Raw genomic sequence first — 26,913 nt, 5'->3', positions numbered from 1 at the left:
TCTATTCCCGAATTTATACCAGGGTTTAAAGTTCGAGGAGGAATTTGATTCCCGCTCTGATCCTTATCCCTTCTCTGGTATGTCAAACCCTTATCTCTAGCAATTTCCAGAATTTTCTCAGGAGAAGGTTTCTCACCATATAACCTAGCCAAAATGTCATCTTCGTCTTCAAGGTTATTTATGCTAAAAGCGGATTGAGGATTCACAACATCATAGCTCCTTTCCTTAACCTCTATCCAATCATTCATGGGCAAAGGAAACTTGCTCCCTACCACGTTTATTTGCTCACCTGTCCCAAACATTCCATTATCGAAAAGTCTTTTGATAACGGGACAAGAGGATTCTTCGTGAAAATCAGCACAAGCACGACAGTAGGGAGGAGCATCATCCACCAGATTGGTAAGCGGATTAGGGGGCCTCTGCTCACTAGTTTGACCCTTTCTTTGCCAGTTACTATTTCTGTTATTATTATTTCGAGGCTGAAAATTTTGCGGTTGCGCTCTTTCCATTTGAATTAACCTATTCTGCAAAGTGTTTATCTCCTTATTATGATTGATTTCCATGGTTTCAATTTTCTGAAGCAATTTGAGAACAAGTTCATTTTCAGGCTCTTGGACTGCTTTTCCCTTAGGTTCCTTTAGTTTCGTAGCAGCCCTATCAAAACCTGGGATTTCAGATTTCCCAGACGCTGCCTTGTCCTTTTCAAGTTCTACAGCTAAGGCTTGGCAATCACGATAATCAGTAAGTTTAGCACGCCTTAACTCATAAGATGGTTCGGGACCAAAGGCATCGATATAAAAATCTTGGAGAGTTTTATCTGAAGGTTTATAGTCTTGAGGTAATTCTCTAATAATACCATTAAACCTTCTGTTAAATTCTTCAACAGTTTCGTCTTCTCTCTTTTTCATCAGAGTAAGAGCTCTTACAAGATGTCTTCCCTCTCTCTTATCTCCAAATTTTTCTCTAAATGCAGTAATGAGTGATTGTAGAGAGTCAAAAGTATTAGGAGGTTTTTCTGTATACCAGTCATGAGCATCACCTCCTAGAGTCAAGACAAAAAGGGTCATCCTGACATCTTCATGATCAAAATCAGGAGATCTAGCATACTTAGCCATCCATATGTTGAAATCTCGTAAATGGGAATTAACAGTAATGGCATTATCTCCATGAAAGCTAGGCAATTTGTCTATCCCAACAGATGGAATATCATTGGGGGCTCCAGGAATGTTAGAAAAATTACAAGGGGCAAACAGACTCATGGTGCTGCGCTTAACTTGACCTTTAAAGAGCAAATGAATATCGGAGAGGGCTTCTTGTCCAAGATTTCCAAGAAGTGTACGAGAAGCGAGTTTGTGTGATCGCACCCTATAAACCTTTTCAGGATCAGGAGTAGGATTGCACAGACTGCTCGGATGTCTTCTAGTGTACACTCTTGCAGATAATATAGGAAGTGGAGTCGCCACTTGAACAAGAAGTTAAGCACAGGAAAGCTTGCAAAGCAAGAACCAAGGACAGAAAAACTCTATCCCCGGCAACGGCGCCAAAAAATGTTGTCGCGCGGATTGACACGACAACGCTCAGACCGGGGGCTGTCACTCTGATCCCCGGTCTCTCCGTTTAAGCCTGTCTCCCACGGCTAAGGGGGGTAGACCCTGAGGAAAGATGAAGGCCAACTGCCAGACAGTTGGGCCAGGAGACGAAAAGCACTAAAATGACTTGACGAATTGAGCAGACCAGTGCCTTAAAAGATCTAAATGATTACTAGCTAGATGATTGAAGAACATAAACCACGACCAGCAATCATCAGGAAAAGAGAGCAATGCTTTAAATATTCAGTAAAACCACAACGCTCATCAAATAGCGATATCCAGAAACTTAAAAGAAATGAATTTGCTTTGAATAACAGAGAAACCAGATATTTATTTCGTGCTCAGATCTCAGCGTGAAAGATAGGCAGTGATAAGCAACTGAAGATGGTTAAAGAAATTTTCCACAACAAAGAAAATTTTTATGCTTTTTTTTTTTTTTTTTTTTTTTTTACAAAAGAAAAAACCCTAAAAAAAAAAAAAAGGAAAAATTCTATACTAAAAGGAAAAATCTAAAATCTAAAATCTAAAAATCTAAATATTAAATCCTAAAACAATTTTTTAAGAAAATTAATCTAAGACTAAAACAAAACAAATCCCCCTTTTTTTTTTGTATTTTTATATAACTGAATTAAAGCAAAAATTTAAATCTAACTAAAGTAAAAATTTAATTAAAATCTAAGCTAATGTGACTAATATAACAAATGGAAAACTAAATCTAAAAATCAAAACTATTTTAAACAAAAGACCAAAATCAGAACTACGCTAACCCTTAAATCTAACACGATTTTAAAAAAAGGAAATCTAAATAAACTAAACTATAACTAAAACCCTATTCTAAAACGAGAAACAAAAAATTTACAAACCTATGGCTATGCTTACGCTATCCAAAAAAGACACGTCGAATTCATTCAAAGGCTAATTAAATGGGAACGAAACCAACGATTTTAATGAACACTACAGCAAATCTATGATAAACCCTTGCCACACCGCATATGTGAAACGTCTTCAGGTAAATCGCTGTCACGATTGAGGAATCAAAGCGGAAAAGGAAGAGCAAACTGTGCGTTCTCCCTTGGCTAGACGAGGATATAGACCACCTGTAACCTACGCATAAACTCCAAAACGAAAATGTGTTTCCTCACAGGCCGAAAAATTATGAATGCAGGGTGATTCAATGGCGTGAACAAGGGTGTATAAGAGCATAACGCTCTCAAATGCGTGCACAGGATCAACGCACAAATGCACAGATAACGGCGGCAATGGTAATCAGATTTACTGAGAATGGGGAAACGCAGAGGTTACCTGGCTAACTCGGGGGCTTGACGGCTTAATGGAAACGATGAATGCTGGCCCGCACAAAGAAAAATCACACCGATTTATATGCAATGCAGGTGAAAGCGAGGGTCGATTGGCTTATGGGTGGACGATTTCAACACTGCTGATATGCTGGTGAAGTGTTATTATGGCAAAACGCAGCAACATTCGATCAAAGAGGGACACAACCATGACTTGAAAATAAATAAAAAAATTAGAGCGCGGCTTGAATCACGGTAAAAAGACAACAAGAGAAAGCCTGAAATAGACCTTATGCCAGAGGAAATTGTGCAGATGTGTTTCACCAGAAATCGAATTACAAATCAATCAAATCGAAACCCTAAGTTTTGTATACATTTATGCTTCCATTACGTTTCAGAAACCTTTCTGTCTTTTTTAATGATGTGCTTGCAGGTTAATGAAGACAACAGGTTTTTTTTTTTTTTGGAAATACCTGGGACGATTTGAACCACACAGAACGCACCTTCATTCACGCTTGGCTCTCACGTTGGCACAATATGTTTTAGCAGCAGTTGGAAACATTTCACGCTGCCACTCTATCTTGCTAAATCAATCTATGCAGTGGAAAATTATACACTCCACCCACGTACAGTGCTTAATCCTTGACCAGGTCACTAAAGGTTGAACATGCAACATCACCTGATGACAGATATCCTGCAAAAAAGGGAATTTGGCAGATATACAAAATTTTGCAGTAAAACCCTTGAAAATTCGCCTAAAATCGAAATTTTACAGCTCTAGAACAGCCAGATTTAACTATGATTGCAGTAACATTTTCAATATATCATAATTTGAACTTTACTGTGAAAATAAGGAAAAATCTCTCCTGTAAAACAGAAAATAAACCCTAAAAGATTAACCCAGGGCACAAACAGCTGAGCTCTGCACAGAACAGCTTGTGGGAGTCGGCTGGTTCAGCCCAGAACTTCCCCAAACGCCCACAAATAACCTTCACCTAAAAGTTTCCTGCACACCTCAAGCAAGCATCAGCAAAAGAGGGCAAGAAATGCTGCTAGATTTCAAGAAATGATGGAAATACCTGCCACATTTCCAGAAACCCTACAACATTCAAACCCTAGCACATGAGCAAGCTACCTGTACTCACAATGCTCTGAAAAACAGCTATTTTAACTGCTGAAAACTGAAATATGCAGAAAAGCAAAAATCTCACAGCAAATCCCAGAGAGTAACACCAGCCAGTTTGAACCCCAAAGTCTTTGTATTAATCAGAAATCAGTTTACAAGAGAGAGCTTTCAGTACAGACTCACAGATCAGATAAACCTAAAAATGACCCCCTAAGACCCTACATAAAGGAAATGATCCCAACGGCTAGTTTTGGGTGATCCACAAAAATATTATTATTTTATTGCTTAGGGTTTTTGCTTTATGCTTTTTATTTTTTATTATTTTTAATTTTTCAAATTTTTTTTTTTTTTTTTTTTTTTTTTTTTTTATATATGAATTTATTATTTTCATTTATTAAAAAAAAAATTAAATTTATTTTAAAATGGATCATCAAACCCAGCCGTTGGAATCATCACCTAGCACCTAGGACCTAGGACTCATGAGGGGATTTACAACATTTTCAACCCTCGAGACACAATTCATCATGATTTTTTTACAATTTTTACAATTTACATCTCAAAGGGATGAATCCACTTTAACATAGACCCTCATAGACCACCCAGATCTGCGACACAACTATAATCTAGCAGAGTAACACGCTAGGATTCTCCTAAAGTCCTAATGACGAAATGCATCCCGGCTTTGGGGTCGGGTTTGAAGGAAAACTCTGCCAATCCATGGATCGGTGAGACTAAAAACCTCCCGGGACGCAGATTTTCATTAGAAAGTTAGGTCCACCTAGGCAACTTTACATACATGACTCTGATCTGCTTAGATTATTTACAATTCAAACGTGCAGACTGGGTTTACAACAAAAATGATCAAGCTGTCGATGACTGTAGGCTGGCACGGACATGTTGCTCAGGAGCTACCCTTCTCTGCCAACAGGAAGGAGGTGTACTGCATGGGTAGTTGACCAATAGTGGTCAACAGACTGTGCAACCCCTTTGGGGTTTCGAATCGCTGCCTCCTGCAGCTTTTTCGAACACCCTCTTCTGCTCAACTCTAGATCTACCGACTCTGCTCTTCTTGCTTCACCCGCAGCTCTGATACCATGTGAAAACTCCTCAACCGAAATTCCTACTGCAGCAACTGATGATATTACTCCTATTTGTTAAATTCCTTTAAGCAAATTACTTGCAATTTCCTATGGCAAATGCAGCAACTGATGATATTACTCCTATTTGTTAAATTCCTTTAAGCAAATTACTTGCAATTTCCTATGGCAAATATCGTAATACATACACTGCAGCCTTCACTTAATTAAATATTATGCGAAAACAAGAGACTGAACAAAGAAAGAAAATACAACACAATAGACACTGTTATTTTTGGACAAATGTCTCCAGAAAAACCCAATGCAGGAAAACTGGTACAACAGATATGAGGGTTTATTATTATTAAGCAGTAGCAAATTCTAAATACATATCTGAATATCTCTCGGGTTATTCAGTTACATAGAGAAATACTGGCAGAAAGATTTGTGAGATTACCTCACACAATCATTGAGAAAATTCCGACTAATCCGGATACTAAATGAAGTGCCTCTACCAGGCCCTACGATGTCTCTGCGCAGTTCACACGCAGTCCCTGCATCAACCTCTCTAGGCACTGCGTCACCCAGTCTGTTGATCAATTGGCTGCCCAGAGTCTCTGCTCTCTGGCTCCCAGTCTCACACCCCGGCTCCCGACTTCTGAAATTGACTCTCAGCAAAATCTCAGACTCTCTCTCACCCTCTGCATTGCCTCTGCATGGCCCTGCGTCAGCCTCTACGTCTGGGCTACTGGATCACTCTCTGCCTCTCTCTGTTGATGATTCTCCGGCTGAGAAAATCTCTCTCTCTAGATGTTATCCTTGCCCCTCAACTGCAAGAAATCTCCTTGATCATAACTTCCTCCTGAGAACTTCTCACTTCATAAATTCGATCTCTTGATCTCTTGGTGTGTTTTCCAAATGACCCTCAAGCTCCCTTAAATAATCTTCTCGTTGGCATTCAACGGCCCAAATTAAAATCTAATCAATGGTTGAGATCATTTTAGCTTGATCCTTGTCTTCTTCTAGAAGTTACACCCACAATTAGATTAATACCCATTAATATTTTTAATTTCCTAAGTTTAGACCTAGGGTCTCATTAAAAAATATTAATTATTCTAATAAAATTGTCTCTGGGTGGAATTTCCCATAACGCTTTCTGGGTTCTTTGGAATACATTTGCCCAAGCCTCCCTGCAAAATTTGAGGCCTAGAGCACATTCAATGCTACCCCAAATCAACATGCACATGATTGTGTGATTGGTGTTTTTATATTGCTTTTGCAAATTATTTTGTTTATGTTAAAATTCTAGTCTTACTACCCTTGGTTTCTCAACACATGAATGGTCATGTCCTTAGAGACATGCCTCTTCAGTATACTAATCATTATTTATGATCATTATTATTTTTATTATTTTTATGTATATTATATTCATAACATCAGCGAGATCAAATCCAAGTTCTTCTTGTATGTATTTTCCTTAGTGTGTTGTTACCCGAAGATGGGAACCCTTGTAAGTTCTGAGTTATTAATGAAGAATTGCTTTGAAGAGCAAAAATCTGAGTGCATGTGATTGTGTGATTGGTGTATTTATATTGCTTTTGCAGATTATTTTGTTTATGTTAAAACTCTAGTCTTGTTATTATTCAGTAGATCTATGTAATCTACTTGGAAGTAATTAACCAGTACTAGGGTTAGAAATTAACACTTATCCTATGTAATGCCATCTTAACACCTGAAGAGGACCTTGTGAAGACCACTAAAAGTGGGAGGTAACAAGTCCTTAACTCTCTCAACATGTCCACTATGGACTTGGTGTCAATTTTTTGGACATTGGACAGTAGACTATCTCATTTGGATTCAAATTTCGACCTTCAAGAATGACGTTGCTTGCCAATCACATAGAGGATTGGACTCTAAAGTGTGTCTCTGGGTAGAAAGAATGATACCATATGCAGAGAGAGCAGGAAGTATATATGGTTTGTCTTCTTTTCAATTAAAAAAATTAATGGTAACTAGTGAATCGGTGACTTCGAAGGACTATTCTTAGCAAGACCCATGATCAAATCAAAATGGCTGCCACTATTCACCTCAATATCAATATATTCAAACTTTCTTGCCCCTTCAAGCTTATAGGAATTACTCGTCACGGTTTTCAGCATGTTCAATTTTTTTCCACACAGGCTAACATGACTCTGGAGAATAGAACCCGAGAGGAGGCGAATTAAACCCACTAGCTACCACTCGAGCTATTGTCCTTTTCCTATTTTTAATATTTTTTTAACCCTCCAAATCAAACTCCATTTTGTATTTGAAAAATGAGCCTTTACAAATTCCATCAAACAAGATGAATTTGATGTTGAAATTATTCAAGGTTGAGTTTGACTTAAGATTCGTTTTCAAGTTCACCAAACTGAAATGATTTATTCGATTTATCTTGAAAATCAACAAATTTTGAATTTCAACCTTAATGTTCATCTAATTCAGTGATTTAGATATCGCCACATAGTGAAGATGTCCATAAGGATTCTAATCTCGTTGTTGTTTGCCCACCTGAATGGCATGTTTCAAAAAGGGATGAGGTTGGGTACAAGTTCCATAGAAATTTCATAGAATAGATACCCCTCAGAAATTAGAAAAAAGATCTAAGCTGAAGGAAGTCCATGTTATGTAGTGTAGTTCCCAATCTCAAAGTGTGCTTTTAGAAACAATTCCCCCTCAAGGAAATAAAGAACATGGATCATGTGGCAACTTTTAGCTAAGGATGAAAGACCAGACCTACACCTTCTACCATGAACGCTATTATTTTCCTTACCCTTTGGATAAGGTAGAGGGTTGGAGATTTTAAGGATAATCAACATGTTCTCATTGAATTATAATGTAGTCATTGAAGTCCAAACGTGAGATATCAATGGGTTAATGAGGCAGCTATGGTGACATAGTGGCACTGACCATTAAAGTTGGGTCTCTTATGAGAGGTTTGTGTTTATTTAGTCATAATTCATAGCTTTATGGGCATACACCCCTAGTGGCTGAGCAAGGTTGCATGCACACTAACTTTGCTTTTCTCTAGAAGGATTTCAACTTTGGTGCTTGTGTTCTCCAAGTACAAAAGCTTGATCATTTATATGGTAGTCCACTTGTAAGCAATTTTACAAATTGCATCTCTCCGAAGGACAGGTGAATGTCCCTTTTCACAGTATAGAATGTGCTTGTTGAAGTGACCTAAATTTCTTTCAAAGTTCTCGATGAATCCTCTATGTTAGGTAGCATTGATGATTTATAAGAAATCCCTAGTGCTTCCCTTTTGTAATCTTTCTAAAGGAAAATAATTTGCAACCTTTTCTTCATTTACGATGGCATGCAACAAAAGAGGTTATTGAATTCTCTGTTTCTTTGTTTCATTCCTAAATGGTGTAAGATTTCCGAAGCTTCTGCTTTTTCCAATGCAAAATTCAGTGGCATATTTTACACAACCTTTAGTTGTCAAGCTACCTCCCTTATTAACTTTGGAGTTTGGATGTTTGCAATAAATTATATGTTCTTGTATTCTCAACGATTGCATGGATAAATAATATGGAAGAGTGAATGTTCCACTAAGAAGTTGTTATTATAGCTCCCCTTAATGTTTTTAGGTTATGATGATGGGGTTTACATATGGTTGCAAAATGGTGTATCTATGTGGTGAAATACTTAAATATGATGTTTTTGTTTGTAAACATGTCATACTTTTATTTCTCATGAACACACCCAATATCAAACACACAAAACAATCTTCAACATCACATTTAGTAACTAATGCAGTAACCGAAGAGGATCCTCCTAAGTCAAAACCTACCATGGGGTAGCATTAGCATGGAAATTTACCCCTCTGGGGAGTGAAAAACTTGGTAGATCTGGGATAGAAAATCTCAATATAACATCTTGAAGAATTCGCCCTTTAATGCCACATGCAAACGTTTGACTCCATTTGGGTCGGTGCTTAGTAGCCGCAAGGGGGTGTTTGTTAATCTTTTATACCAGATCTAATTTATTTTACTTCAACGATTCTATTAAAAACCCATAAAATGTTTATCTCAAATATCTCTGAAGTTGTTGATAAAATAAACACATTGGTATATTAACTCAAGGAAAATAAAATGCAATGGAAGTAAACTAGGGAAATCAATCACACTATAACAAAAAAATTGTGCCCAACACAATCTTCCTTCATATTAAATTTCTCAGGAAAATTTGGGCCTAAACATACTGACAAATACAACTCCTAGGAACCTAGAACTTGACCCCACTAGGAAAAATTGGCCTCAATGAAATTGGCCCCTGTAAATCAGCACTATTAAAGAAACTTGACCTCTAAAAATTTAGCCTCCCTCACCAACAAATTGGCCCCTCTTTTCCCTCATACAGTCCATGAAACTTGAGAAATTCAGCCTATGGATATTTCATCCCTCCTCCAATAATTTAGCCCTCCTATTCAGCGGACTCGGCCTCTCTCTTTCGTAGCTTGGACTTCCCTAAACATTTTCCCCAAAATTCCCTGTTGTAATTCTTCTCACTTCTCTTCAGCCTAATCGAGCCTCTCATTCTTGAGAAAATCACTTCCTCAACAATGGTGTGTCTCCAACTCTCTTAGGTTTATTTTGTAATTTCATTGAGCCAAAATCTCTAACCCTAATCTCTTAAGTGATTAATGGCTAGGATTAGATCCTAAGCCTCACTTGAGATCAATAGTTGAGATTATATCTAAGTCACTAAAATAATTTTATTATTTGTCTTTAGAACTTAGGCATAACAGTCCACAATAATTAATTAAATTAATTATTGTACATTTCCTAAGTTAACTGTAGGAAAGAAATCATAAAATCACTACTCCACCAAGCAAGCACCTAAAGACGCAATCAAATATCTTCTACATGCTAAGACACCAAGCCCATGTAGAAGACCTTCCAAGGCTACAAAATCAATAGTCCCTAGTTTCACATGCAATGTTTTCCCTATAGATTTGCAAAAGAAACATATGAAACAAACATGCAATAGTTTCCTATGACCAACAACTAAGCAGCTAGGAGGGTTATAAAATAATTTATGATAAATTTGTGGAATTATATCTAGCATTCGCTTCAAATGGAGAAAGAAAACATACAAGAAAGTGCTTCAAATGGAAAATGCATAATCATGAAAAAGCCCTAGAAATTCTAAAATATTGCACAAGAAATCACCAAAATATCAACGAACTCAAAGAGACAAATAAGATCAAAACCAAGCCTTATTTTTTTAAATCTAGGAAATTGGTTGTGCCAAGAAGATAGTTACAGAATGGAGACGGTGATGTTCCTACACAAGAAAGTACAAGCTAGAAGAGAGAGAGAGGAGAGAAAGCATGAGCAACATAGAATAATATGTTTCCACCAAAGAAGATCCCATCGAAACAATGAAGAACCCCTACTTTTAATGAGAAGAGGAGATGATTGTGCCGAGAGCAGCAACTCTATAGCCCAGTATGGGAGAGATGTTGCAGTGAAGCATTAGATCATTAAGGCGTTAGATATAAAATTTAATTTAATAATAATAATAATAATGTCGGCTCCATTATGGAGAGATGTTGTAGTGAAGTCAGCTGAATTCAATTTATTATATTGCAATCTTGTTTTTATTTATAAATTATAGACAGTTTCTTCCGAAAAAAAATCATTTATGCATACTACATTAAAAGAAATTTAACTAATGATAATTCAGATTCATGACCACAATATTTCAAAACTCCATGTTTCAATTTAGTTAATAACCATATAGAGACTTAATACTTACAATAATCTCTCTCTCTCTCTCTCTCTCTCTCTCTCTCTCTATATATATATATATATATATATATATATAATAGCTATAAGTATCATAGGGGTTTCAATAGATTAAAAATAAGAATAATTTTATATAAAGAGATGTAAAATTTATATGTAATATAAATAACATTATAAAAAACAAGCTTGTATCTACCAAGTGTTAAGAAGGCTCAAATATCTCAAGGTGCAAGCCTTTCCTTAAGTTTTGGGCGTAAAAAGAGGTTGAAATCTTGAGAGATTTTATCCTTCTCAGTGCTTGGTAGATTCAGAATTCAGATAGATCTATGTTTATCTGAGTTTCACTGAGGCCGAACTAGAGAGAGAGAGAGAGAGAGGGAGACTAAAGCAAAGTGGAGAGAAGAGAACACATGCATTTAGACAACTTGAGAGAAAACCTCATAGACATCTCCATGCATGCATGTGACTTAGTTAGCTCTAGAAGATGCCAAGTCACTCCTAGATTCATGCATGCGTCCCAATAGTTCATAGTTGACTCACTCAAGTGACCTAGTTAACTCACTGACTCACCCCATCTAACTCAGATGACTTGCCACTTCACTCCAACACATGCACACATCCAGATCTTGCCACATGTTACCCTCACAAGCTACCACGTGTCACAACCAGATTCTTCCAAAGCATGCCACATGTCACCCTTGCATGACAACTACTACAAATAGAAAATTGTCTACATGTCGACAAGATTATACTCATCTACTATGTTTTCAATGATGATTCCAAATATGTGATCAGATCAACATGTAACCAGTGTCACAGCAACCTGACCTAGTTAACTCACTGACTCACCCCATCTAACTCAGATGACTTGCCACTTCACTCCAACACATGCACACATCCAGATCTTGCCACATGTTACCCTCACAAGCTACCATGTGTCACAACCAGATGCTTCCAAAGCATGCCACATGTCACCCTTGCTTGACAACTACTACAAATAGAAAATTGTCTACATGTCGACAAGATTATACTCATCTACTATGTTTTCAATGATGATTCCAAACACTGTTGCGGGGGAGCGCCCCCCCCCCCCTTCGAACCCGCTCCCGAAGCGCGCTCCGGGCGGGAGCGGGTCGGGAGCGCGCTCCCCAAATCGCTCCCGGACGGGAGCGATTTTCGGGAGCGCGCTCCCGTAAAAAAATTTGCGCTCCCTGGTCTATGAGGGAGCACTTCAGGGAGCGATCGCTCCCGCGCTCCCGGAGCGCTTTTTAATGCCCGGGAGCGATCGGGGAGCGATCGCTCCCTGATCGCTCTTGGGCATTAAAAAACGCTCCGGGAGCGAATTTTAAAAATCCGGGAGCAGTTCGGCGGAAAAAAATTCCGCCGGACCCGAAAAAACAAAAAAATTTAACTAATTTTTTTTGGTTTATAAGCCCAATGGGCCAAAAAAAAATCATTTCAATGAGATTGAGCTTGAGCTTGAGAGCTGAGGAAGAGCAAAGGAGCAAGGAGCAAGAGCTGAGGAGCAAGGAGCCAGAGCTGAGGAGCGAGGAGCAAGTGCCAAGGAGCGAGGAGCAAGCTTGCAGAGGTAAGTAACTTAATCATTTAGTTAGTTTAGTTGGTTAGGTAGTTAGTTTGTTTAGTTTAATTTACCTGTTTGAGTTTAAAGATCATTAATTTAAATTAAATTAATAAATTAAATGAATTAATCCCAATAAACTAAATTAATTTGCAGATTCAAGACTCAAACCCTACAAACATCAAACACGATGGACCTGGGGATTTTTATTGGCATTTTCCTCTTCCTGGTCCCTTTTCTGGTTATTATGGTGGTGGAGAGTAGGAAACGGAGGGGGCCTGAAACTGAAGAGGTGGATGAAGAAGCCGGAGGAAGTCAAATAGGTGAAAACCCCAGTGAGGAGGATGTGGAGGAGGGTGAACATGAGGGTCAAAAAACTAAACAAGACCAAACTCCATTGTGGAAATATGTTCAAAGGGCTGAAACAGGGAGAGGGGGTGGAACCACTAAATTTCATTGCCCCCATTGCAACACTGATTACACAGGCTCATACACCCGTTTGAGAAGACACCTTTGCGGGAAAAGGGCATGGGATGGAGAGAAACAAATAGGAATCAGAACTTGCGACGCGGTGTCAACAACAGATAGAGCCAAATACATAAAGGAAGAGGAGGACGCCCAATACAAAGCAAAAAGATCAAGGGGTTTCTTTGAAAGCTCACAAAGAACTCCTTCAGCATCCTCCCAAGGCAGTGGATATGGACATGGAGGCTCAGGGTCATCATCTTTACGCCGTAGAACCATATCAGATTTCCTTGATGAGGGGTGTAGGAATGATGTGGATTCAAAAATTTACAGGTTCCTCTATGCAAATGGGATACCATTCAATGTTCTACGCTCACCTTATTGGCACGAAATGGTTTCTGCCATAAATGATGCCCCTAAAGGATACAAGAGCCCTGGGTATGACAAGGCAAGAACTGTTGGCCTTGATCATGAAAAAGCAAAAATATCACATTCTTTGAATAAAATGACAAGTTCTTGGACTGACAATGGGGTGTCCATTGTATCTGATGGATGGACAAATGTAAAAGGCAAGCCATTGATAAGTGTTCTTGCTGTGTCCCGAAGTGGTCCCATTTTTCTAGCTGCACATGATTACTCAGACAAGTTCAAGACCGCTATCAACATTGCAGAAGCATTGCTTGAAACAATTGAGCGTATTGGCCCATACAATGTCATCCAAGTCATCACTGATAATGCTCCTAATTGTAAGGCAGCGGGAGCAATTATTGAGGATAGATACCCGAACATATTTTGGTCTGGATGTTTGGTTCACACATTGAACCTTCTGTTGCATGATATTGTCAAAAACAAAAATGAACAATACCAATGGATTGGTGATTTGTACAAGAAAGGAAAAAAAATGATAAAATTTATTACAAATCATAGCAATACCCATGGCCTTTTCCGCAGTCACTCGAGATTGGAGTTGCTGAAGATTGCGAGGACTAGATTTGGTAGCTATTACCTCACCTTCAGGCGCCTTTTGAAGGTAAGAGAGGGTTTAGCTAGCATGGTATCAAGTCCAAATTGGCAGGTGTTAAAGGAAAGGGCTACAAATGTAGCTGACATTGCAGGTTTTGAAACGGTGGAGGAGGCCGCTCTTGATGGGCAGTTTTGGACAACTGTGAGACAGGTATTGGATTTCACCAAGCCAATTTATAACATGATTCGGTTTGCAGATACAGACAAACCAGTGATTGGCGAGGTGTATGAGCAAATGGATACCATGTTGGGGGAAATAAAAGACATTGTTAATAACAGAGATCCCGACTTGTACAATCTGATTCACGATTGTGTGTGTGAACGGTGGAAAAGGCTTAACCTTCCACTACATTGCTTGGCGTATATCCTTACGCCAAAATACTACTCAGATTCTTGGTTGGGCAAACCTGCAGCAGGGGGTGGTGTTAGGACCAAACCCCATTTAGATCGAGAGGTAACTAAAGGATATCTGGATGCATTAGAAAAGTTGGTGCCTGACAGGGAGGAATGTGCAGTTGTGCGCCTTGAAATAGGCAGATACTTCACTGGCAGTGGTTTGTATGGTAACTTCCATGCAATGGACGACAAAGATAAATTTAATTCTCTCACATGGTGGGAAACATATGGCGACGACGGACTTTTGCGAAAATTGGCATTGAAAGTTCTTGCACAGGTTGTAAATTCTTCTTCTGCAGAGAGGTGTTGGAGCACCTACAGTTATATACATAATGTGAAAAGAAACAGGCTCAACGAAAACCGAGCAGAAAGCTTGGTTTATGTGCACTACAATTTGAGGTTGTTGAGCCATTACTGTGATCGGGCTAATGAAGATCCCACATATAAAATTTGGGACAATCACCCTGAGGACGACAATTTAGAGGATGGCATTGTACATATGGAAGAACTAGAAGATGAGCTTGTACGGGATGAAGCTGAAGCAGCTGCAGCAGCCATGCCACCTCCACCTCCACCATCCAGTAGCAGTTCTCGGGGCCCGAGTCTTGTTCCATTGCTGTCGCCACCTCCATCGACACCCTCGCGTGGAGGCTCTAGTTCTGGTCGTCGGTCTGGGCGGGAGACTCCTAGAAGACCGCCACGACCTACTTATACTCCTGGAGACTCTCGTGGCAAGGGCCACTTGTAGATTTACAGTTTACTTGTCTTTTTTAGTTTCTATTAGACTTGTCACTTTAGTTTTCATAACTGTTCAGTGTTGAGTTTTGAGTCCTTGACTCTTGACTCTTTCATATCATTATGACATTATGATATTTTTTGTAAACATTATATCACTGTGACAATGAAAATTTGAAGTTTGAAGTTGGGCCTTGGCAATTATAACTCATTGGTAATGATTGTGAATTATGAATATGATGCTTTGTGAAAGACTAAAGTTGTTTCATTTCATCTCATTATTCATGTTTCATTTTATAAATTTTTAACATTTCATATCATGTTAACAGTTAGAAGTTAGGACTTAGAAATATCTTCGATATTACTTCTTGTAATGGTTAAACTTGGCTTACAAGTACAACTTGTTACTTTGGTGATCAATGATGATAAATGTTATTGAATTGAATGTTATTTTAATTTATTATTTTACTAAGGTTGATGACGATTATAATTTCTAGATGATTGATGTGATATGGTTCAATGATCAATTTATGTTTTTTTATGTTTTTTATGTCTATTTCATCATTCTACATGTTTTTGTTGACATATATGTATCAAAAATTAAAAAATATAAAAAATATATATATTTTTAAAAAATCGCTCCGGGATTCGCTCCCAAACCGGGAGCTTCTGAAAATGGTCGCTCCCGCTCCCAAGTAACACTGATTCCAAATATGTGATCAGATCAACATGTAACCAGTGTCACAGCAACCTGACTCAGAAAATATGATCCTAGGAATTCTGAGTTTATGTAACTAGAACTGAATACACCTTTTTGCATTATAATTGCTTAAGCTTCTAGCATCCTTGCTATTTGTAGGCTTTCTAGGATTCCAGGTCTAGCTTCCTTCTGAAAGCATTCTTTGTTCTTCCAGCATAGTATTGCTTGGAATTACTTGTTAAATTAGTGCATCACGGATAGTCTTCTACATGGCTCAGAACATGTGTAGCAGATCTGGGGACTAGCTACGGCAGCATGACACACACAACAAATCCATACAGCACTGATTTCCATCCAGTATGGTGGTCTGTAGATGAAGGGCACATCAGTAGAGTAGACTAGGGGGTGCACCATTACTTTTGTAGGTTTCCAGCATTGAGGGTCCATGCATGAATGCACACACCAGCCTTAGAAAGGCAGGGATAATGTTATCCTCAGGAGTTTGCATGTGTTTGATAGTTTGCACGTCATTTCTAAGTAAAAGAAGGCAAATGCAATTGCATGTGTTAGATTCATTTCATTAAACAGTTTTCTAATTTTAGATTAGGACTATGTTCAGTTGGTGCATTAAATTGCAAGTGTTAGCTTCAGTTTTATTGAACAGTTTTCTAATTTTAGTTTAGGGATAAGTTCAGTTGGTGCCTGCAGTCTAGTAGGTAGGGCACAGATCTCAAGGAAGCCTTATCTCTTCCTTGGAATGCACTTGCCTCATACAGAGATAAGGGGACAGTAGATCTAGGAGACCAGTCTATTTTTGTAACCCTAACAAGATGTATTTATTGTTATAAAAAGAAGGCAGAGGTATGGATCTTATTCATTCAGTTCAGCAGCAAGAAGTGATGTAATTTCCAGTTCTTCCTATAGCAGATTTCAGTTCAGAAATAATGAGAAAGCAGAAAAAAGTTTTGATAGTCCATCTACTGAGTTTCTGTTCTTTATTTTCTGCAATATCTCTTTATAGGTTCTAGCATTATTAGCATTTCAGTTTTGAGTATCTTTCAATTCCCAGCTATCTACTGGTATTTTTTTAACAAATTCTTTTAGTGCAGAGTCTATTTACCATGGTCTAGAAAATCCTAATATGGTATCAGAGTGCAGTTTCTAATTTCCTACAGACTCCCTATATGGAGTTGCAAGCTATCTGGAATAGAGAGTTCTTGAAGGGTTTTAGTCGGCAGTATGTATAAGCTTAAGTGATTGAAGCAGAACTGTGCTAGTGATTGGCAGGTGAACCTGAGAATGGTTGTGCGGTGTAGCACCCTACTTTTAATCCAGTGGTCGTAGATAGTATTGTTCAAATCAGAGGCAACAATGGCAACTCCCAACATGCAAGAGAGTCACTTGTTGGAGGGAGCCTCCAACTTTGTGCTGTGGACATTGAGATTGCAGAACCTCCTAGAAATGGCAGACTTATGGTACCTTGTGGAGAAGGCGGTTGCACTGCCTACAGATCCCAAAGATCTAGTAGAACACAACAAGAAGGCAACTAATGCAAAGCAAATCCTGTTAGATCCAATGAAGGACCACCCAATCCCTCATATTGCTGGGAAAAACACTACCAAAGATATGTATGATGCCTTGGGAACCCTGTAACAAAGTGTGAACGTATCAAGGAAGATTCTCTTGAATGACAAGCTCATCTCTACCTGTAAGAGAAAAATAGGTACAGTAGCAAGCTATCTCAGGAAGCAGAGCAGAGAGATCAGATTGCTGTAGTTGGGGAGACAATTGAGGATAATGAGCTAGTATGGATTTCTCTAAATGGCTTTAGTCCAACATAGCACAACTTTGTCCAAATCATCCGTGGTCAAGAAAATTTACCTGACTTTGAGTGCTTATGGGATGGTTTCATTGGAGAGGAGATCAGACTACAACAACTCTTAAACAATTATGAGGACATTCCATAGCTAGCCCTCACTAGAAAGGTGAGGAAGGAGGAAAGAAAGGATCCAAGAAGGGTCAGAAGAAGAAAGATGGACTGTCAAAACTTCTTAGTATCTTGATAAAAATAGAAAGGGAAGGGTAAAAATAACAGTAAAAATAGTTTGCAAGAAGCATTGAAACTTTATGAGTGGACAAGTTGACTACTCAACTTAATACAACCTTTTCCATGGTGTCATGCCTTTCCATCAACACAATTTCAGGTGTTCAGTGGTATGTTGACAATGGAACCTCAAGACACATGACACCAAACATATCAACCCTCTTCAAGATAGAAGAGTGAGACACCATCATGTAGGTAGAGCTTGGTGATGATGGCAAGTACCTAGTAGTAGTGACTAGGTTAGGGTCCATATTAGAGATTTCTAAGTCTCGACTCTCTGGTTCATGACATGTGGCAGATCTGGGTATTTTAATTACAGAAGCATGACACACTCTACACATCTGTAAGGCAATTGATTCCTGTGCAGCATGATGGTCTGTAGATGAACGTGCAGCAGTAAAGTAGACTAGGGGGTGCACCACTACCTTTGTAGGCTTCCAGCATTAAGAGTGCATGCTTGCACGCATTTACCAGCCATGGATTAGAAGGAATAATGTTATCCTCAGCACTTTGCATGTCATTTCTAAGTAAAAGACATCATATGCAGTTGCTACTGTTAGCTTCAGTTTAATTAAACAGTTTCTAATTTTAGCTTAAGTCGAAGTTCAATCAAGCACATGCAGTCTAGTAAGTAGGCTACAGATCTCAAAGATACCTTATCTCTTCCTTGGAGAGCACTAATTAGAGACATCACCTCATGCAGAGATAAGGGCACAGTAGATCAAGTCAGAACTATTTTTGTAACTCTAACAAGACCACCTTAGTGTCATAAAAAGCAGGGGTATGGATCTTATTCATTCAATTCAACAGCAAGTAAATTAGTTTTCTGCTTTTCTCCTAGCACATTTCATCTCAGAATTAATGAGAAAGCGTTAACAGTTTTTGACAAATCTACTGAGTTTCTAATACACACATACATACATATATATACATACTTACTTATATATATATATAGATAGATAGATAGATAGATAGATATTTGCAGTATGTCTTTATACATTCTAGCATTATAAGAATTGCAGTTTTAACTTTTAAGTAGCTTTCAGTTTTCAGCTATCTAGCTTTTTTTACGAATTCTTTAGTACAGAGTCTGTTTACCATGGCCTAGAAAATCTGAACATTTGATACACTTTCTGAGACTCATTCTATAGAGAACCTCTGAATTTTAAAATCTTCTGGAATCTAAATTTTTGCAATATACATTTGATCAGAGTTTGGAAACTCTAAATTTCAGTTGAATTATTGCGCTGAAAAAATTCTGTGCACAAATGGTTTCTTTAGGCATCTACCTTAAAGGCTAAAACTCAGACATTGACTACAATCCAATATGATCCATTAACAGACATACTGCTGTTTGCATCTCTGCCCTTTAATCAATTACAATCCCATGTTACGTTTGACATTACTTCCATTTCATAAATGAATTAAACATATCTTGATATTAAAAAGAAAATTTAGAATCGCAAAGATATTTCAATAGATATGAGTAATTATTTGCCAACCAAGCATTTAATATGCTTTGGAAATATTAGTTGTTCAGATGTTCCCTCTCCATAATCACTTGCAAAATGAAATAAAATTATGGGATTAACAGAACAATGTCAATTCAATATCAGCACATATAACATGGGTAACAAGGATGTCCCTGACTCCCTACAGCAATACCCTTTGTTAGCACTTCGTAATTCCTCCAGGCTGAGGAGAGGAACCCAAAGGTAACCACAAACCAATCTTTAGGGCTGGAAGCTAGCCCTTCCAAACCCAGAGAGGGCTCTCTCTTGTGAAATATTTTGGATCTTAGGCTAGGTCTATAGATCAAGGTAGAATAATTTTAATAGTTTGATGGCAGGGGAGAGGGAAAATCCATTGGGCATGGAGTCAAATTAAGCTAAATATTTTCAGTGCTATGATGGGAAAATGAAGAATCCTTAGACAAGGGCAAGGTAGGCAATCCTTTATGGTGTCTTTGTCAAATTTTGTTGTAGAGAGGTGAGTAGAGGAATAATGAAATTGATAATATCTAAAGCATCTAGTTGAGGATGAATTTTAGATATTATGGTGGAAGGAAAAACACTAAAATGTTTAGTTACTTATAACAGAGCACCTGAAAGTGAATTCTGAAATAAATTTGTTTAACTAAACACTAAAGACATAACATTTAAGCACGGCCATAACAGAAGATAAAAAACACAAACAGGAGATAAACATCACCATAAATGATTGACACAGGAATCCCTGAACAAGTAGACTTTGGCCTTCATCATTCACTGAAATTTTTAAATAGAGTTGCACAATGTCTTTTCTCTATCACACACCAACTCACTTCTCATAGAAATTTACAAAATATAAAGGAAAAAATATTTCCCAAGCTAAGGAGGTCGAGTTCAACCATTTCCCCAAAGATAGAGTCAGTTACATTAAGATTTAGAACTACCTGCTAGGAAATAGGGATCAAATTTCTGGAAAATAGGGGTCAAAGATTAGATCATATCTCTTGAATCATGACAGTTGTTACAAAACTGAAGGAGGTTTTTGTAGATGAGCTTGTGCTTGAGAGAAACCTCTCTCAGTTTTTGAAAATTCTTCTCCAGCTCCTCAGAATCCACGCCCAAAGATCATGACTAAAACAGGAAATGACGAAATCTAAAAAATAGGCTGTAAAGATTCATTTGAATCTTCCAATCTATGACACCTGTCAAGAAACTGAAGGAAGCTTTTGTTATCTAGCTCGTGTTTGACAAAAACCTCTTTTGGTTTTTCAAAATTCATCTCCATTTGGTCAGAAACTAATCTTGAAGTTGACTGCTAAAACAGTGAAAAACGCAGCAACACACTTCTTCAAAAAAAATGCAGCAGAAACGCAGCAAATTTGTCATTTGTGAAATTGAGCATTTCCTTCAACTTTAATTGAGCCAAATAGATTGTAGATGATTTCTGGAGCTTCATCAACCTCTTCAGGACCTTCAGACCCCTTAGTTTCTTTCTATTCTTTAAACCACCACCTTTTCAGCAGGAACACAGCAAATCCCCTGCAGTATAAATGCAGCAAGCTCTCGTTTGATATCCAGGGCATTTCAGGAGGATGAATAAAGAACTCCATGGATTTTTGAAAGCCAAAACATGTCTTTATAACCCTCCATGCGGTGCAGAACTTTCTTTAAGTGTAATGATGACTTTCCACATTTTAAAATGTCCACGCGCAGCAACAACCTTACACCTTTGGTACTTGCAAGTGGTGACAAGGATATGACATACAATCTGATTTGACTATGTAACTGACCGAGAAGACACCACTAACTTGTCCCAATGATGAAAACCCAAACCCACTATTACCTTTATCCATGACTTGGATGACACATTAACCCTAGACTTTTCATGAAATCGATGACTTGATGTCTTTCATCACTCAAAAACTTTAATATATCTTGTCCTAAATTGACACTAAAGACTCAATCTCACACTCTTTACAAAAACTAAGGACTTGAACCCTATGAGATCATAGCGACACTTTTACAAATTGACCAAAACGATAAAAAGACTAAACCTGACTTTGATTACTATAGCATAGGACTCTTAACACCCTCATTGTTTAAACTTTAAATAGGGTAGGTCTGGCATGCCTCGATGAAATGTACATAAAGCTGATAATTCCACAATTTCTTTACAAGTCACAAAATTATTGCCAATAACAAAATAATCAAAATGTTAATATAAAATATGATTGCAAAAAAAATTGCAAAGAACCTGAAGTGCTGGAAAAAACAGGGATTCAATAAGAGAAGGCTTGTGACATCCTATTCTTGGTGCAACATCTCGTGTCATCCTAAAATAAGGATCCTGCATAAGAAGAAAAACAAAAAAATGTAAGAATGAAATGCTTAAGTTCAATTCAAATTAAGAGTACTAAGCATAAGGATATCAAACTGAACTAAAAAGGACATTTTCAAAACTCCTTTCATTACATGATGAGTGAATCCCCATGAGAACATAACAGAACAATCTTGAAACTAATTCGTTAATCGGTTTAGATAACAGTTTCACGTATAATAAGAGATATAATTGTTCTTACAGTGCCAGAAATTTTCTTCCACCAAATGTGGATATTACCAGAATGTACTTAATGCAAAAGGAAGAAGAGGCTAGTTTGGAAGAAAATATATCCATATGTACAACTTATTAGAACTAGTCAATGGAATTGATGGATATGCAATGAGTGCATAAGCCATTTACAATATAAACCTAGCATTATAAATAAATAGAATGCATAGGTCATTAGCACAATTAACTGGACCTAATGTGCTCAATGAAGGCTGCAAAACTATATGCAATGATGTTAATTAGTCATGGCATGTCAAATTGAATACTAGTTCTCATTATTATTGCATGCATCCAGGAAGGTAGGCACAGGATGTACATTCTTCCATTGATAATACTGTAACTGAATAATTGAACTAATAAGAGGTTAGACACAAGATTTGATCAGCGTTAAAAATGCAATTTGTTTATTTTTAGCAGGTTTTAAGCACAAAATTATTTTTAGTGTTCATTGTAAGAGAAAATATTTTTCTGAATTTTGTTTGTTTTATCCCTAGACCTATTTTCATCTCCAGAGTCCAAATTTTATCATAAGTTTGCACTTCAACAAAATGCTATTATGTAATGCATGTATCAAGATTTTTACCAAAACCATTTGTTTTGTCCTTGTAGTCATAGTGGTCCAAAAAGATCCTCGATAGTTGTTTGTTGAGAATGGAAAATGCAAAATTCATGTACCATGAAAATATCTTGTGGTCCTTAGTCATGGCTCATTTTGCACATATGACTAATCAAAGAGGTGAGGGAATCATTGATGGATGTGCTCCCTTAAACGGAAACCACATCAAACATTTTACAGCTCTAGTGAACAAGTTTCATCTACGAAGAGAAATCTCCCTTCAAGAAAGATCGAGACACATTTTTCAGTCTTTTGAAATGAGCAAATTCGATTGACAAAGGCTAGATTAAATCTCTAATATATATCACACGCAAGGGTATACAATGAAAATAAAAAATTATGACTTTGTGAGCTACCCTATAAATGTAATTGAGCATTACCACTAAAAGAGTTAAAAAATGTTGACTTTTTGTAGCTATGGTCAGTCTTCATAATTTATATTTTATTATTTTAGCCCTTGTAATGAATAAAGAATTTATAAGACATGTTCTTCATGTCATTTTGATTATTTAGCCCTTGAAAGAATTATTATTAAATGTGTTCTTCATGTCAGATTTAAGAGAGAATTTCAAATTTTGAATTTTGAAAATTTGGCCCCAAAATAGTCAAGGTGGCCTCCCTCAAGTCAAGTCAGCCCAGTGAAGAGACACACCCATTCTGGACAGGCAGATCACTATATAAAGGCATTTGACCTCCTCCACAAAGGCACCATTCGACCTCACACAAGCAAGATAGTTTTTGGGCATCCAAGCAAAAGACAAAAAGGATAAGTAGGACGAAAAGTGTTCGAAAATCGGGAGGCTTGTAATTTAATTTAGATTTTCCTTTCCATAGTTACTTCTTGTGAAATTTGTTAGCTTCTTTAATTAAGCTTTATCTTAATTCTTTCATCAAACAATTACCATAACATAAATATGAAGATCAAGAAACACAAGATATAAGCTCCAAGCCAAGGCAAAACCCCTCCAAGGGGAAAACCCAGAAAATTCTCTACTTATAGAAAACAAGAAGGATAAGTATGACGAAAAGTGTTGGAAAATCGAGAGGCTTGTAATTTAATTTAGATTTTCCTTTCCATAGTAATTCTTGTGAAATTTGTTCACTTCTGTAATTAATCTTTATCTTAATTATTTCATCAAACAATTACCATAACTTAAATATGAAGATCACAGAAACAAAAGGAACACAAGATATAGCCTCCAAGCCAGGGAAAAAACGCATCCAAGGGGGAAACCCGAGAAATTCTCTTCTTATAGAATCAGATCAAATGAGATATCCAAGACCCATGACCACAAAAAACTCCCACCTCTAGATGCCAAGTCAAGCCTTTCTTCTTTCCAGCAGCTTCATCAGCAAGAGCCCAACAACAAGAAATGTACCAAGGCAGAACTTCCACAATTTCTAGCTTCAAAAAGAAATCCTTTCTTTCAGACTTCAGCCCTCCACTTCTATGCCCTCTCTGCAATATTTCAGACCACAATCCATCAAGTGCGTGTGCCCAAATGAGCTCCAACTTCACTCTATTTATATAGTTCAAAGGGGATGTGAATAGACACATCCATTGGGGAAAGGTTGACTTGACATATAGGCCAACTTCGCACCTAGAGGGGATTCTAACCCAAAATTACATATTTAGAAATTCTTTCTTTTTTTTTACAATAGGTCCAAATAGGACTTTGACTCAAAACCCTAAAAGCATGAAGAACATGCATGTCTAGAAAAATAATAATAATTTTTCATTTTCTCTTCTTATGCCTTTTACATAAAATACATAATGGTACAAATTATGAAGACGGAAACTAGTTACATTTTCCAACAAAAAGAAGGACGAAGACCATATCTCTCTGTTACGAATAAAATATATATAAATAATATAAATATAAGTAATGAGGATAATTGTAATAATGATTAGTTAATTAGTAATTACGTTGAAGAGGCATGTTTAAATGGGATATGACTCTTCATGAAGAGGCATGTTTAAATGGGATATGACTCTCCATGAAGAGGCAACTGCCTAATATATAAACGGTTCCCTCAGTCTCATTGTATCATCATTCTTATTCATACATTTAATATATAATATTTGTATCCTCAATGGAATCTTCATATTCCAAGTCTTCTGGAGTATTTAATTCAAAGAACGAACTTTGTTCGTTCCATTTGGTATCAAAGCCACGTTGGTTGATCCTGGCCTTTGGCCATCAAACTTTGTCAACATTGTTGTTGTCGAGATTCGAGCGTTTCACTGTAAAAGTTTTGGAGTTTCTCCATCTTGTTGTTAGGCCTTAAGCCACTTCAAAAAAAAATTAAAAAATAATATATTAAAAAAAAATTAAAAAAAAAAAACATAAAATTTAATATATATATATATATATATATATATATATATTATAGAAACAAATGATAATAATAAAAAAAGGCAAAAAAAACATAATACATAAAATTAAATTAAAAACTTAGTGGTCGCCCTTCAATAGCCCGCGTTGTCCAAAACTCCACGGGCTACACGCAGCAAAGAGTCGCAACCACTGGATGCCCGACCCAACAAACTTGTGGCTGTCAACTTCAACCTAGATGGACAATGATCGTTGTCGCCCTTCAGCCATCGTAGCCTCAAGCACCACCACCACGTTGCATACATCGTCGACCACAAGGTCGAACAAAGCCACATCCGATGCTATCTGCACAGAGCACGACGCAATAGCTGTCACGTACCCTGCACGCTAAATCTACGCACAGGCTGCAATTTACCACAACTCAACACAGACGTTGCCCATATACCAGTTCACCACAACTCATACGTGTAAAAATTTGTTGCAATAATTGATTTATTTATCCTACTTATTTATGATAAGTTATTTACCAATACTTCAGTAAGTACCAAAATAAATTCAGTTGCGGACTTCACAAACTAGAACTAAAAATTAAACAGCAAGAGAAACATCACCATATGAACAATCACATTGACACACTTCTTTTTGGACAATCGTCCCCGAAAAAACACAGTGTGGGAAAATCATTGTAGCAGATCTGAGGATTCTTATTATTGGCAATAAATATCTGAATACAATCTAGGATGCTCATCTAGCAATCCTTTACAGAGAAAATACTAGCATAAAATCTGAGTGAGTTTTACCTCGATTCACTCGACAGAATTCTGGTTGATCTAGCACAAGACTGGCTAACCCTGACTATTTCTACGTTGGATCTGTGTCAGCCATGTGTCACCTTCTCTGCCCTTTGTGTCAGCTCTCCCAGCTCTCTCCGCTGTTCCGGCAGTTCCGATTGTTTCGGTAGTTCTGGATTTTGCGTGACAGGCAGCTTTTATGCTTTGTGATGGCCCTTCTGGCTCTGCCCCAAGACCGCATGGGCCTAGACTGGCCCAGCATTAGCTCTCCTGGTTACTACGCTGCCTCTCTGCAAGCTCTCCCCGCCTCTTTGTTCTGTATTTTCCGGAAAGTCCTCCCAGATTCTCTCTGCCCCTCAGCTACAAGATCTCCCAAATCAATTTTCCCCCTGAGAACTTCTCACCTCAAAAAATCAATTTCCTCAATCTTTCTGTTTATTTCCAAATGAACCCTAAGCCTCCATTTATACTTTTCTTGTTGAGTCTTCAATGGCTGAAATTAAGTCTCTAACCAATAGCAAAGATTAAAACATGACTTGATCTGCCTTCTAGATCATTCTCACCCATATTTTGATTAATACCCATTAATATTTTAATTTCCCTAAGTTTAGACTTAGGAACTCCATTAAAAATATTAATTATTTTAATAAAATACAATCCGAGTGGAATTTCACCAAACAGTTTTTGGGTTCTTTAGAACTCATGTGCCTTAGTCTCTCCACCAATTTTCAAGGCTAGAGCACTTCCACTGCAACCAAAACCTAACAATACAATCATCTAACATAGTTCTGTGTCCTTCTGTCTCAGCCTCATTGTCTGACATCCAGACCACCATTCTCAAACCACTCTCGTTTTCTGTCCTCAAACAACGCTGACTATCACTACCATTCTATCTCCGGTCAGGTTCCCTGTGGATGTACCGATTTGCCCGCCATATCAATTTGCATTAAACATCACAAAAAACAAAAAGTTACATATTCAATTGGGTTAATATTAGATTATATAAAGGTTATAGACATAGTAACCTATATTAATCACTATCGCATAGTTTTATTTAATATATATATATATATATATATATATATATATATTATTAAAAAAATATAAATTACAAGTAAAGTTAATTCAAAAAAGTCTACAATAAGTCAAGAAGGAATTGGGTTCATAGAGTATTTGACGAAATTATCAA

The 26,913-nt window shown here is 37.4% G+C and overlaps 1 protein-coding gene across 1 annotated transcript in view; it reads right to left on the bottom strand.

Moving 5' to 3' along the window:
• LOC149138885 (Nucleotidylyl transferase superfamily protein) overlaps nucleotides 1–26,913 on the bottom strand; it is a 235,657-nt gene that overhangs the window by 100,626 nt on the left and 108,118 nt on the right. Inside the window, exon 7 of the mRNA XM_089447772.1 lies at nucleotides 21,628–21,720. Within this exon, the coding sequence (XP_089303898.1) occupies nucleotides 21,628–21,720 (93 nt within the window). The remainder of the gene's footprint in view (nucleotides 1–21,627; nucleotides 21,721–26,913) is intronic.

Source organism: Pinus tabuliformis, chromosome X (assembly GCF_031772625.1).
Source record: "Pinus tabuliformis cultivar Carrire ecotype Pingquan chromosome X, CPIR1, whole genome shotgun sequence".
NCBI classification, from domain to species: Eukaryota; Viridiplantae; Streptophyta; class Pinopsida; order Pinales; family Pinaceae; genus Pinus; species Pinus tabuliformis.
This window is presented reverse-complemented; position numbering and strand designations above follow the sequence as displayed.